General features: G+C 33.3%; 1 protein-coding gene and 1 non-coding gene across 2 annotated transcripts; both read left to right on the top strand.

Moving 5' to 3' along the window:
• Positions 1-8,489: 8,489 nt before the first annotated feature.
• On the top strand, positions 8,490-9,439 carry LOC149539335 (uncharacterized). Its single transcript, XM_089799185.1, has one exon. The coding sequence runs from the start codon at positions 8,525-8,527 to the stop codon at positions 9,122-9,124; it is 600 nt and encodes a 199-aa protein (XP_089655311.1). The 5' UTR covers positions 8,490-8,524; the 3' UTR covers positions 9,125-9,439.
• A 1,030-nt stretch (positions 9,440-10,469) lies between these two features.
• TRNAF-GAA (transfer RNA phenylalanine (anticodon GAA)) lies at positions 10,470-10,542 on the top strand. The gene has a single exon. It is a non-coding gene; the product is annotated as a tRNA-Phe (tRNA).
• The last annotated feature ends 4,027 nt before the right edge of the window (positions 10,543-14,569 follow it).

Raw genomic sequence — 14,569 nt, 5'->3', positions numbered from 1 at the left:
ACAAACCCATTTGTTGGTAAATATCCTTTTGTCTCTCCAAAACATTGGGTATCAAAGAGTCAGGTTATAAAATCTAATAGGAGAACAAACTGTTAACCAACACTATGTTAACACAAGGATAACATGGGGCCCTTGTGAGCAAAAGTGTCCCCATGTGAGCAAAAGTGTCCCCATCAAGATGATTTAAATTAGTTATTTGGGATGAAGGATAATAAGATAATAGATTTATCTTATTGTATTCGCCTTAGGAAATATACTATTGTATTCACTTTCACTCAAAACCGAATTAGTTTCCACCAATCACAAACTATTATTTTTCTAAATGACATATTTCTATAGTTTCTATATTTATTTGTGTAATTTATATATTATAAAAATATTTATGTCAAGCATGATTGGTTGAATTTATTTAGTGTTATAGGACCCCTTTTTGTAGAGTCTATTTCTAGTTTTCAGGAAAGATTTCTAGAATGCACATTACAAAACAAATATTAATATTAACTTATAAAATAAACAGTTTTAAACTCTTAAAACAAATTATAGTTACATTTAAAAAAATATTTTGTTCACTAGTCCCAAGAAAATGTGAAATAAACATATATTTAAATTGTACTTAATTGTATTTTAAATATTATAATTTAAAATTAAAAGAATAATTTTTACTTGTTGAAGACTTAAGTAAATAGATTGAAGGTATGTAACTTCTAGATTTAGATGTTAAAACTAAATACATAAGATTTAACAAATATTGATTTTTATTTTTAAAATATTTTTAGTTCGTCATCTTATTTCTCTATAAAATATTTAATTTACAAACAAAATAACAATTATATTGTAAATAATTTTAAAACTATAATACTTCATCATATTAAATTTTATAATACTTAATAATATTTTATTATATTCATATATTTTTCTTGTTAAGAAATTATACAAATATTTTATGAATATGAAAGTCAAATTTTCTACATTTTAACTTGTTATCCTCATTATTATATTATTATATTTTTACTAAGTAATATTTTATAGAATAGTTTTTAGTTTAAATAAAATATTAATATTTTAAGATATATTTTAGTTAGTTATAATAGTAGGATGACATTAATATGATTAATTATATATTAATTTTAATTTAAAAATATTATCTTTTAAATGTGTAGATATTTAAAATAGAATGATGATTTTTGTCTTTATAAATTAAAAAATTAGACTATTAACTTTATTACTTGCTTAATTAAATTTATAAATTAACTTAACAGTTTAATTAATACTACTCTACTTTACTTTCCACTTCATTAAATATTATCAAATTTTAACTTTACTATTCTACCTAATTAAACTATAACTTACAACAATTACCTTTTTGTTAGATTTTTATTTTATCTTTTAGTTCTCAAAATCATCTTATTGATTCATTGGCACCCCAAGTAAATAATAGACATATTGTAATCTATCATTTGTCAACATGGTAAATTAAACTTTATTTTAGTTTTTTCCTTAGAAATAGATTATTAAATTTGGAAAAAGATTAAGAGAGAAGAGAGAACCAAAATCATGAGGTTTGAGGATTATATTAAAAAGTAATTTATAAAAATTGAAACAATGTTTTCAATTTTGGATAACTTAAAAAATTGTATGCTTATTCTTTTTATATAACCTTTATTCTTCATGGACATAATATTTTTCTTTCTATGATTTTATGGAAAAGATTAAAAATCTTTAGTAAGTATATATTTAGAAATTTAATGAATATAATTTGTATGTTTAAATGATATTGAGAGTCTTCCTTTCTGAATAGACCTTTATTAAATAGAAGATTGTTAACAAAAATATCTTCCTTTGAAAATTATTTTCAACAAATATTTAAACTTGAACTTGCCAATCAAGTCTTTATGAGACATTTCTGACAAATTATACAACTAAACAAAACAAGAGCTCTTCAATTAATTATTATGTGTTGTGCTTATTTATTATTATTTATTCCACTCTGGGTTGTTATTGCCAATCAAGTCTTTATGAGACATTTCTGACAAATTATACAACTAAACAAAACAAGAGCTCTTCAATTAATTATTATGTGTTGTGCTTATTTATTATTATTTATTAAGAGCAAATAGATTCAAACCCAAAACCTCTTTTATTTTTTTATTTAAGAGGCTCACAATTTACCATTATGTTGTAGTCTGTAATTAAAAATATGTTACCTAACACACAAATTATAAAATCTCTTCAATTATTAATTTTTAATATGTTAAAAAATTATTAATTAGTATTCTTTAAATTCATTTTATATAATAAAATTATGAAATTTTTGCTTCCCATATTGTTGGTATGGTTTTTTTTAAAACACATTTTTAGATATAAAAATAATATAAATATTTATAAAAATTTAAATTAATTTAAGTATATCATGCTATTTGGCAAAAATAATATACTTTCCACAAGAAGACGCACTGTGGGCAAGGCTTCCAGTCAATCTGACGCTGTTGAACTTCGAAAACTGCAAACACGGCCAAATCCCCCCAAATGTCTTTATTAATGGTGAAGCTGCCGACAATCATTTTGCCGCGCAGATTTGTCTCTAGCCAAGAACTGTTGCACGCCTATTTATGCTCTGCCGACTAAGATTGGTAGTCACAAAACATTAATGGACATAGCTTAGAATATGGGTTGAACCCTAAAAGTACAAAGAGGACTGATATTGATGCGTGTATTATTTATTTGCCTTGGTTAGTGTTTTTGGAGCCCAAAGACGAGTCTGACAAACAAATAAGGCAATGGCTACCCAGCCAGTTATTTCAACTGGAGTTATTTCAACTGGCTGGGTATGGTCCTCAACTACGGTGCAACTTATTTACATTGTGTCGTTTGCATTTCTGTCAGTCTTTCCACTCTTTTGACGGCTCTTCCAACATGCACGCTGCCATCTCTCCCGTACGCTATACAAACACAAGATGCAAAAAACTTATTTGGCATGTGGAATCCCAATGATTAAACCCGGGACAACTAATTAACACATTATTAAAAATCAAACTCTAATTTCTACGCAAAGGTCAAAAATAAAATGCTTTGGAAAAAAGTAAGATCCTCTCATTAAAATTAATGTTAAAAAGCCTAAGTCAAGTCCAAAAGGCATTTATACCTTGCAGTGTGTGTATTCACTCCTATTTCATTAAAATTTATAAACCAATTTAAAGTAATTGTCAAGTAATTTATTATTGAAGTTTAAATTATGTAGTTAGATTATTGTTGTTAAGTATGTGATTTATATATATAGAATTTTTATTTTAATAATGTTATGAATTTTTTATAGTCTATAAGATTGATGTGGGATGTTTGTAATTGTCAAGGAATTTATTATTGAAGTTTAAATTATGTAGTTAGATTCTTGTTGTTAAATATGTGATTTATATATATATATATAGAATTTTTATTTTAATAAAGTTATGAATTTTTTTATAGTATATAAGATTGATGTGGGATGTTTTAATTAGAGAGATTAAAATGTAGCAGTGAAACCAAAAAGCTTAAAAGACTAAAAGCACAAGGATTACTGAATTATATTTTTCTATCATAGATCATGGAGTGTGGTTCTTTAATTTTATCAAAAAAATCTATATAGACCAATCTCTATATTTTAGGGACCATTTTTCTCTATTTGGTATTCCATTATCATTTGTATTGCTACAACAACTTTGTAACGTCCATTTTTTCAATAAATAATCATTTTTGAGAATATCATAGAGTGTGGTTCTTAAATTTTATGAAATAATCTACATTGACCAATCTTGAGATATACTAAGACTGTTTTAATAATAAAAAATAGATAATTTAGAAATTTTAGAATTGTTTAAAAAAATTGAACTCATATATTTATAGGAAACTTTATTGAGTCTTGTTTTATTAATAATTCAAAATTGAATAGTGTAAAAGATTAATTATTCAAATAGATTATATGTATGTTTCTTATTTCTTTTTCTAGGAAGAGTTTAAGAGCAGACAATTGCATTAAATAAAATTTGTACTACTTTAATAGTGTTGGCTATTAGTATACCAGTTATATAAACTTGTAGCAATGTCTTACATATAAAATTTCACTCTATAGAAACTTCACTTTATTATCAGCGGGAATATTATTCTTGGCAAAATAATTTTTATATGGTTAGTGAAATTAAATTGACTTTCGTAATTAATTAATTAAATTTAAATAAAGTTTCTTACTCATTTTATATTTCAATATTAATTTTATCTAATTTCTTCAATTCTAATTTTTTTAACATTTCACTCTATAGAAATATTATTCTTGGCAAAATAGTTTTTATATGATTAGTGAAATTAAATTGTACTTTCATAATTAATTAATTACAAAATTGAATAGTTGAATAAAAAAGTAAATCAAATCAATTTTTTTAAAATTATTATATGAAAAATTACTAATTTTTAAAATTTGTCATATAGTTTCCATCTTTTTGAACTATAGACAAAAAAAAAAAGATTAAAAAAAAGATTGGTAGTAATTGTAAACCCTAATTGAGACATTTCATGTGAATCAGTGCTCTAAACTTTAACCCATAAAATATTCACCACACATCCATAACAAGTAAATTGAAATACCATGTAAAAAATATACATCTAAGCATGTAAGTAAGTAAGTATTCACACATATATGACAAAAGATATGATTACCCAGAAACCCTCCAATGAGAAGGTAAAATTGGGTTGGGGATGACACCCACAAATCTTCACTACTGCAGTAATAAAGTGTATCCAATAAAGGTTACAATGTTTCACCATGAAACATGATCTACCCTGTGAAAGGTCTACCCTGTTAAAGGCTTACAAAGACTGTTAGGTCTTACCCTGTTAAAGGATTTCAACACCCTATTAGAAGTGTGCCTTGTTAAAGGACTTCAACTCATAATTAAGTAAGCACCTTGTTAGAGGATTTCAATACAACCTCTTAGAACTACTTTGTTAAGAGATTTAAAGGATTCACCTGTTAGAATGTCTCAGCATTGATCTTGCGATTAGCACTCTTATGCTTGATGACAGATCACCTCTATCTTTCTGTGTACTTGATCCTTCTTGATCAGATGTCTCTCTGTTGTTCATTGTTTCCTTCCTTTTTTCTCCTTTAACTGATTCTACAATAAAATTTAGATCATGATACCTTGGTCACCATGAATGTCCTGGTTTGTGCATGCAAAACTCTCCTTGGTCATTCATTCATTCCCTTCCATGCTCATAGAAAGTTTAGGGTTTGTCTTCCTTAAGAAGAACTAGGTGACTTAGGGTTAGGTATGAATCAACGATCGTGATTCATCCATATTGTTGCTTAAACCTTCTCTTTACCTAATTGGGTGCATGTAATGCATAGGGATTCCAAGTTAAGATTCGTCCTTATCACCAAATTATCATAATTCAATCTTTAATTCAGCTCAAAAATGGTTTACATAGTAGTTTGTGCCAATACAAGCAACTATGACAAAACTGTGTTACTTAGCAACTGAAGTCCCTGGTGCTTGGCACATACTGACTTCAATACTGTCACTCAACATCTACATGACTTGGCATGCAATGCTTGCTCGGCTCCTAAATCATTTGGCATACATTGTCTGCTTGGCACTTGAGTAACTTTGCACTCACTATTTACTTGACATGTACTAACTTACATGTTGTCCTCGACATATGTTACTTATTTGACATGAACTAAGTAAATGACTTAAGTATATAGACACTCACTAGTCAAAACCATTTTGAGATCAACATGTAAGAAACCATTGGATGAAGAAGACATTTTGTAGAACATTATCTTGGCTACCAACAAAGCATGGGATGATAAGGTGGTTAACTTCCTCAATCAACATTATTTTTCTCTTGGCAGTCCTTTGGAATGGAAAGATCCATCTACCTTGGATCTATCCCTATTGTCCAAGAATTGTTGAGATAAATCTTCAGAGAAAGGACAATTGTGGGATATAGTGATTAGGGTGTTTTGATATGGTCTAGTTTGAAGAGTGGCTAACACTTAGTCAAAATTGGGTACGCTCTATTAGAAAACTTTTATTGCTCAGAGAGTGGTAAAAGAAGATATGCTGGCAATCCATGTGTCTCCTTAAGGCTGATTCCTTCACATGGTTGGGTTGGCATGTCCGTATATTAACTAGTGATTGTTTGATGAGATTGGGCTTCTTGTGTCCTTTCAGGTGTTGTATTTGCAATAATACATAAGAGAGTTTAGATCACCTATTTTTGAAGTGTGAATTTTATCATAATACGTGGGATTTGATTTTAAGTGCCTTGGTTGGTTTAGGCCAATGCCACCAGACCTCAAAGAGTGGTTGGAGGCCTGGCCATCTCTGCCAAAGTCCTCTTGCTCTGCCTCCATTTGGACCATTGCGTCTTCCATCTTCCTATGGGAATTATGGAAGGAGCGGAATAGGTGTCTCTTTCAGGACAAGGTAGAGGATCTTCTTTGATTTCTTTTAAGGATGGAAAAATTCGTTTATGAGGTATTATCTAATGAAACTTCTCGAGTTAACCAGAACAAGATCCCCTTCAATCACAGAGACACCACTATTAAGAAAAAAATTCTCGTGATCAAATATAGGCCCGCTAATGGGCCCTTGAGAGTTAATTCTCTTCCTAGTATGTCACCTTGTGTAAAGTAAACCTAACATGAGACTAGATGGACACACAATAATTTTAATGGGGCTTCTAAGGGAAACTTGGGCTCCTCAATAGATGATGTAAAGGGAAACTTGGGCTCCTCAGGAGTTGATGTAGCTACTAGGTAAGATGATGGAAGTATTTTGTGCAAAGAGGGTGATAGATAGAACAAATAATCAAGCTGAGTGTCTTGTTGTTGAAGTAGTTTTGCTCGGGGTGAAATTGGGTACCAAGAAATTGCATCACGAGGGGGGCTCTCAGATTGCAGTCAATGACATTACCAAAAGGAACTTGGAGACATGGTATGTTGACAAATACATTAAACTGATATGAACCTTGCTCAATGAAGTGGATGAATTTCAAATTATCCATGTGTCGAGAGAGGCTAACTCCCTAGCTAATAAACTTTCTAATGTGGGGGATGGCAGGATCTTTGAATGAAAATTTTGAAGTCATAGAAGATTTTAGTAATATCCCACCTTCGGATTTGGACGTGTGATAGAAATATTTTTTTATCTTAGTAATTATTGTAGTAATTGGGGGATGGAGTTCAGTGCAAAATGGCATGTGTGAGGTGGTATTGGCTTGTAGGGCATTTATGATGGTTTGTAGGAATTCAGGCCTTCGAGAGGTAGCTTCATTGTGGTCCTTAAAATTTGAGGCCATTGTTTCATTTGGTTGTCCATCGAAAAAAGTATTCCATTGAAGCGCTTTGCAAAGATTTGGCTTAGTTCCATGGAGGCGAACTTTTCATTGCAAATTGATGGACAACTCCCCTCTTTCATCCGGTCAATCTATGTCAAACGACTCTGCAATGTTTTCAAGTTGGATGCAGAGGATTTCTACAATGCAATGTTTCTGGTTATTGGTGAGGAGTATTTGGAGCACAATTGGCATCCCCGCTCAAATCTGGATATTTCCTCTCTATTTTTGGTGCTTGGGCTGATGGTGGTCGGGTTGAAAGAAGAGTTTTGACGAGTAATTAGGGATTGAATGGAACTCAAATGCGCTGGAGGTGTAGAAGATATTTTCAACAGGGTTAAGCTAGGAAGGCTTCACATGTTCGATGACCCCTAACGTCTCAATGGAGATGCGCTGAGAGAATTATAGCCCCTCCTTGACTAGTCATCTGTTGATCTTGCTAAAGTTCATTTGCTTGTTTCTCGTTGGGGTTGGTGTAAGATGTTAGGTTGTTTAGATGCCCGTGTCAAGTCTCGTGTTGGTAGCTTGGTGAAGTCAGGTTTAAGGAGGGAAATAACCCCTAAGAAGTCAAATGCACCTCTTTTTAAGAGTGGTCGTCCTCTGGTTTGGTGTTAGTATCTTGTTAAGTGTCATGGTGGTGTTGGCATGACCACTGTGGTGGGAATGGAGGAAGACTGCATGATCTCTGGTGTGCATGTCTCTTTGTTTCCAGGTCTTGGTGTTGCCTCTGTAGGTGTTGGTGGTGCCTAGGGCGTTGTAGATAAATTCTCTAATTTCACCCCAAGACAAGCAACATGCTGATTCAAATGAGCATGTGAGGTATCTAGTTAGTGTAGAATATTTTTGTAATTTGTTTTTGTATAGGTCCTCAGCAATGTTATCCTTGTATTTGATGGACTTAGATTGATCGATTAATAGAATTTTTTTTGAATCAAGATGCTGCAAGGTAGCATTTCCTTTTTTCTAATATTTTCTCTCTTAATATAAAACCAAACCTTTATTACTGATCAAACAAATTTATGACAGATAATAAACACAAAGGTCCATTACTTAGGTAAGACATTAAATATTGGTACCTCTGTCTTAATAACGACTTGAAATGCCATTTGTATTGGTACCTTTCTTGGAAGCTTCGAAAACAGTCTTCCACAGCATGGCAGGGAAAGACTTGAGTCAGACCATCGCTTTAAACATCTACCTCGATAACATCAAAGACAGCCATGCTCCATTTGGCAACGCGCCTTTACTCCCTTCTTCATCACGCCAACTCTTCTTCGACCCACATTTCCCTCCTTCCCCTTCTCTTGTTTCTTATAAAACGTTTTTCAGACCTGCACAACAAGAAACAGGGCGGAGAATCATGTGTCTTTTATTGTCTTCTTTGTTGGGTTTCGATGGATTTGGTGGCCGAAAGACCAAGGTTCGAAACCTGACGGAGAAACCCCTGTATCTCCAGATTCGTGTGGGAGCCATTCTGAGGAAGTCATACAGACTCAATCCTGGCCGCACCAAAACACTGAGCTGCAGTAACATCTGCAACAAGTATTCTCCCGCGGAGGGGCACAGCACCTTCTATTACGATGGAAGCTGCGAGCCATACGTCTGGATTCACACAAATAACACTTTTCACGCCTGGTCTACAGCGAAGCAACAGTATGTGAGCCTCGCTGATTTGGAGGCCTGTAGAGTGCTCAGCGTTTGCCAAGACTCTATCAAGGAAACTTTTTCTGTAATCCGGATCTACAGATCATGAAACCCCTTCTTCATTCCTCTTTTCTCACTGGCTGCGGGATTCTATTTTTTATGTTCTCGATTCATCTACTGAAATGATTTTTCACTCGCTCTGTTGTTTCAATAGATGGAGATTTCTGTTTTACAAGTCTTTTTGCTTGAGCTGTAAAAATTACTTTTTGTTCTGCTGATTGCTATTATGCAATGTTTTTCAAGGGAGGGAGACGGACAGCGCCCATCACTTTTTTGTACCTGTGTAAGGATTTTGGCGTCCACTTAATATATACACTTTTGTGTACATTTTATACGGCCTATTAATACCAAAAGAGTTAACTTATTTTGTGTTGGACTTGATTGACGCAATGCTTAGCGTTTGGCTATGGAGTAGATTGCTTAATCATTCTTTGTTGAAAAAAAAGTTTGCAGATATTTAAAAAGCTCTAGTTAGTACGTTTCAACAATTTGTTTGGGACTATAGTTTATGGGTTATTTAAACTTGTATTGTTATGCTTACTGGCATTGTGTGCATTTATCCATGCCAATGAAACACTCTGGCTTTATTACAATAAAGACTTCTGTGACACACTTCGTTTTTCATTCTCTCCTCCAAAAACATCTGCTCAACACAGTTGAAATTTCTTCTGAAAGAAAATGTAAATAAGTCTCCATAAGAAATTGAGTTGAGGTGGAAAAAGTTAGTTGAACTCATGTGCATGTGATTAGCGTAATCAGGTGTAAAAGAAAGGGTATTCCCAACCACTAGACTCGAGGTCAATGTAAATTAGGTTGGAAATAAAGATAATGAAAAGGCCATATTAACCGGCATGAAAAGAGCTGAAATCCCTAGTCTGCAGTGCCCTCCAACCGCTGCAGTTTAAAATAGTCCCCAAAGGGAGATATTTCTATTGAAAAATGATTGTTAAATTATAGATTAAAATATTTATTAGATAACTTCAAAAGTTATGTAAAAAATCAAATAGTCAATTTTTTAAGAACAAAATCTATTTGTAATGTGATTATGTAAGTTATATGAAAGAACTAAGTAATTGAAAAATATATTGTATTTAAATACTAAAGATTCAAGAATATTGAACTTTAGAAAAATCTGCTTCACTATTTGTAGGAAAACTGGTATCACTTAATCAGAGTTCTATACTTTCAGTTCTGGAAATTATATAATTTTACTGATAAGATTAAGGTTGCCCGGGTTTGTTGACATTTATTAAGCTATCTTTAAACTATTCCATGATAGTTAGAGTAAAAAAGCTGTGTTGATGTTTCTTGGGGACTGCATAAAGAAGATTTCCCGGCTGCGAATGTGGGATTAATAGGTACAGTAGAATATCGAAGGCACTCAAAATGCATCTGCGGGGATAGCTCAGTTGGGAGAGCGTCAGACTGAAGATCTGAAGGTCGCGTGTTCGATCCACGCTCACCGCAGCGGTGGTTATTTTATTTTTCAACAGTTTTATCTCATTTTTCAACATTATGCCTAGAATTAGCTGTTCATAGATTTATTTACGGATGGAACACGCGTTGGTTATTTTATTTTTCAACAGTTATATCTCAGTTTTCAACATTATGCTGTTCATAGAAAAACTGTTCAAACACAGTTTAATCTAAAAGCTTTTTGAACTCATTATCAAATATATGTTCACAATATTAAGATGTGTTTCACCCTAGTAACTACTCTCCTAGGTTTTGTCTCTTTGTCCACATTCCCATTCTTCCCCTTTTCATCTTATAACCTTCAAAAAGTAACACACATCTTTATGAAACAAACTGACCTTTAAAACATGGTCTCAAGTCTAAAGGTTGTATATAACTCAATTGTTTTAATTTTTCAATTAGTGATGTGTACATTTTAATTTATTCTAAACAAATATTGGACTATTGGCAATACCCTAGTAAATGAAATGAGGAATGGTGTTGATGGAACAAATATTTAGACTGTAGGCATTCCCTATATGAACTGAAGTTGAAAATCAATGGTAAGATTGGACGACCATCTAACCAATCTCAACCATTAAATAGTTTGTTGCATAATAAGAAATGGGAAGCGCAAGAATTTACTCCACATTATGTCATTCATAAATGAGATAAGATTGGACAACCATCCATTAAACAGGTTGTTGCATCATAAGAAATGGGGAGAGCAAGAATTTACTCCACATTATGTCATTCATAAATAAGATACCCTCTGGCCTTGTGTGGGTTTTTAAGCTGTCGTGGCATGCGCTTAGGACATATTTGATTTGTCCACACAAGAGACAAATATGAAAAGTCTACATAGGTCGATGTCAAAATGCATGGGGTAGAGGTTTGAAAAATATTCTGGACTTTGCACTCAACAACCAAATTGCATGGTGCGATAAACTCGATCGCCTTCCAACTACTCTCTCCTCCTTCCACACGTCACGCATTTGACAAAATTCTTGGATCTTTCCATCCGCTTGTTTTCAATCAATACTTCGCCAAACTCAAGGAGTTAATGTACTATTTTACATTTTGTATTAATATGTTTCACATGGCTTTACTTTTTACTTGAGATTATATTGTTCTTTACTAAATAATCTTATTTAAAGTCTAATATAACTTTAAAATTTTGAATCTTTAATTACTTTCTCTATTTTTTTTCACATTGTTTTAAAAGAAAAAGTTAGAATATATATGTTTAGTTTTTTTTATAACTAAAGTTTATAACATGTGATTTGTAACAATAATAAATATAGATATTTTATTTATTATTAAATATATCTTTAAAATATTATCAATAATACCATTCTTATAATAGATTGCAACAAACAACAATAAGAGGAAAGATAAGTTCTATAAAATCATGGTTGTTAAGGATCACCTCAGCTCTTCAATCTAGACAACTAGAAGCAGTCCCCTCCACATTCCTAGAAAGCTGATTTTTATTCTTCACTTAGGTGATCAATAGTGATTGTTATATAAATTATTCAAATACTTCAAATAGGAGAATGATTAGATTTTGATAAATGGATATGTCAAATCTCACTTCAATATATTGGTATTTCTTCTATAATAGGACGATTAATTGGGAATTTCTATAATGTTTGAATAGCAGATTAGTTAGGTTTAATTTAGTTCTAGTCATTAAACTTGTGTTACATGAATAGTGAAAAGATTTTATTCTTCCTTTCAAATTTGACAATTAAAAATATTTGCCAAATATTGAAAATAGGTCAAAACTATCAATCAATAATTTCTACAAATACACTTGGAAAAAGGGGTAAAAATTTATTCAATCAAAGCCAAATTACAGAAGGCCTCAAGCCCAGATGACAAAAACACAAACCCAAAAGCAATTAAATTTTTTCCTTTTCGACTAACTACTCAAAAGCCCCAATATAATCAGCATGAAGATCATCCCTTTCTAAAATATCCCAACCAGCTCCTTTCTCTGATGCCCATTTTGCCAAGATATCAGCCACTCTGTTCCATTCCCTAGGAATATGACAAAACGAGATCCAATCCAAAAAAATACTCAAGTGAAGAATCTCTCTAACAATAGATGCAATTTGCCAGTTAGAATCATCCACACTCTGGTTATTTATCATATCCACAACAATCTGAGAATCTGACTCACACACCATTTTCCTCCAACCAAGAGCGCATCCTCGTTCCATAGCCACCTTAATAGCCAAGGCCTCCATCACGTTATTGGAATAAACTCCTTTGTGAACAGAGAACGTGAAAATAGCATTTCCATCCGTATCATTCCCAATCCCCCCCACACCAGCCTATCCAGGGTTCCCATGGGAAGAACCATCTGCGTTAATTTTAAGGATATTTGTTGGTGAAGGTCTCCATCTCCCCACCCTACAAACCTTTCTCTTAAGCAGTTGAGGTCTCTTACCGCTTGTGCATCCCAATATTTTGTCCATCAATCCCAAATTCCTGGCTATACTGAAGTCACTAGGATCCACAGGTTCTGTCATATCACACTTAGCATAGATAGTTTCCTGAAGTCTACTTAAAATTAGCCACCATATTTTAGTGACTCCCAAGATGGAGTTGCAAAATATCCTACGATTATGCTCCAGCCAAAGATTCTAGAGAATAAAAGTAGGTCCAATAGCCCAAGCCACCTGGAGGAACGTAGTTTTCGCTAGGGGTCTGCCAAGGCTATCCCAAAATTCAATAAGAGATTCAGTATGAATGCACCCATGAAACCACACCTCCCACCACTTATGCCAAATATCTCTAGAAAGAGGACATAAGAATAATAAGTGAGAAACATTCTCTCCATTCAACATGTAGAGGGGACATAGAGAAGGACCCTGAAACCCTCTTCTCTGAAGGTTATCCCAAGTAAGACATTTCTTTTGAGCAACCAGCCATAGAAAAAAATTTCTTTTTGGCCAAGAGAATTTATTCCAAACCTTCTTCCACCAGGGAACTTCCTGAACTCCATGGCATTGATTATCCAATCGAGCATAGCCTTGGACCACACTAAACTTGCCTTTAGGACAAGGACCCCAAGAAAGGATGTCTTTTCCGTATAGGAACTACACAGCCTAACAGAAAGAAGATTAGCCAACTCAGCCCGAATCTCCAAGGAGCCCCCAAAGGCCATTCATGTGGATCCTTCCAACCAGCCACATCCATCAATCCACACCACTTAAAAGTTTTAAAGTGAGCTACCTTGGTCCATCCTGTAGCAGAAAAATCTGACACAGAGGCTGGAGATGGGGGTAGCTGGAGAGAATGGGAGGATGACCATCCTAAGAGTCATGCTAGAATAACACACTCGATCCCTCATTACATATCCAGAAAAGGCCTTCCTTGATAAGAGGAGCTCCCCTTTTAAGAGTATCCCAAATAAAGGAACCTTTTCCATCAAGAGCCAGCCTAGGAATATCCTGATACTCCACTCCCGAAAAATACTTTTAGGCTAGAATCTTAGCCCAATCCCGATCTTGATTTTTAAACCACCTCTAGTATAACTTAGCAGGTAGAGCCTTGATGCCAAGAGCCATACATTTAAGGCCTAGACCCCAACAAACTTAGGCAAGCAAACTGTGTCCTAGTTGACTAAGCTCCATTTATAAGAGAGTAGATTGCCTGAAAAATTGAATTTTTGTGACAAAGCATCAAAATATTTCATAATTCCAATGGGAGGAGTTTGTACCAGACACCTGTAAATGGGAAGAGCCTGAACCATAGTCTTGAGGAGGATAACTCTCCCAGTAGAAGAGAGCCACCTATGAGTCCAATGACTCACCCTGCTATGAATTTTATCCAATAGACCTTGTCAATATTCTTTCAGCTGGGTCCCCAGAGCTAAGGGAACACCAAGATAGATCAAAGGAAGAAAACCAATTTGAAACCTGAGAATCCTAGCAATCCTGAGCTGGATCGATTGTGGAGTATTAAAGAAATAAATTGATGATTTACCTTCATTAATTTGCTGCCCAAAAGCTTTTAAATAAGTATCCAA

Source organism: Cupressus sempervirens, chromosome 9, assembly GCF_028749045.1.
Source record: "Cupressus sempervirens isolate cs-2001-9-10 chromosome 9, ASM2874904v1, whole genome shotgun sequence".
Lineage (NCBI taxonomy): Eukaryota > Viridiplantae > Streptophyta > Pinopsida > Cupressales > Cupressaceae > Cupressus > Cupressus sempervirens.
The sequence above is the reverse complement of the archived record's forward strand: the minus strand, read 5'-3'. Positions and strand labels throughout refer to the sequence as shown.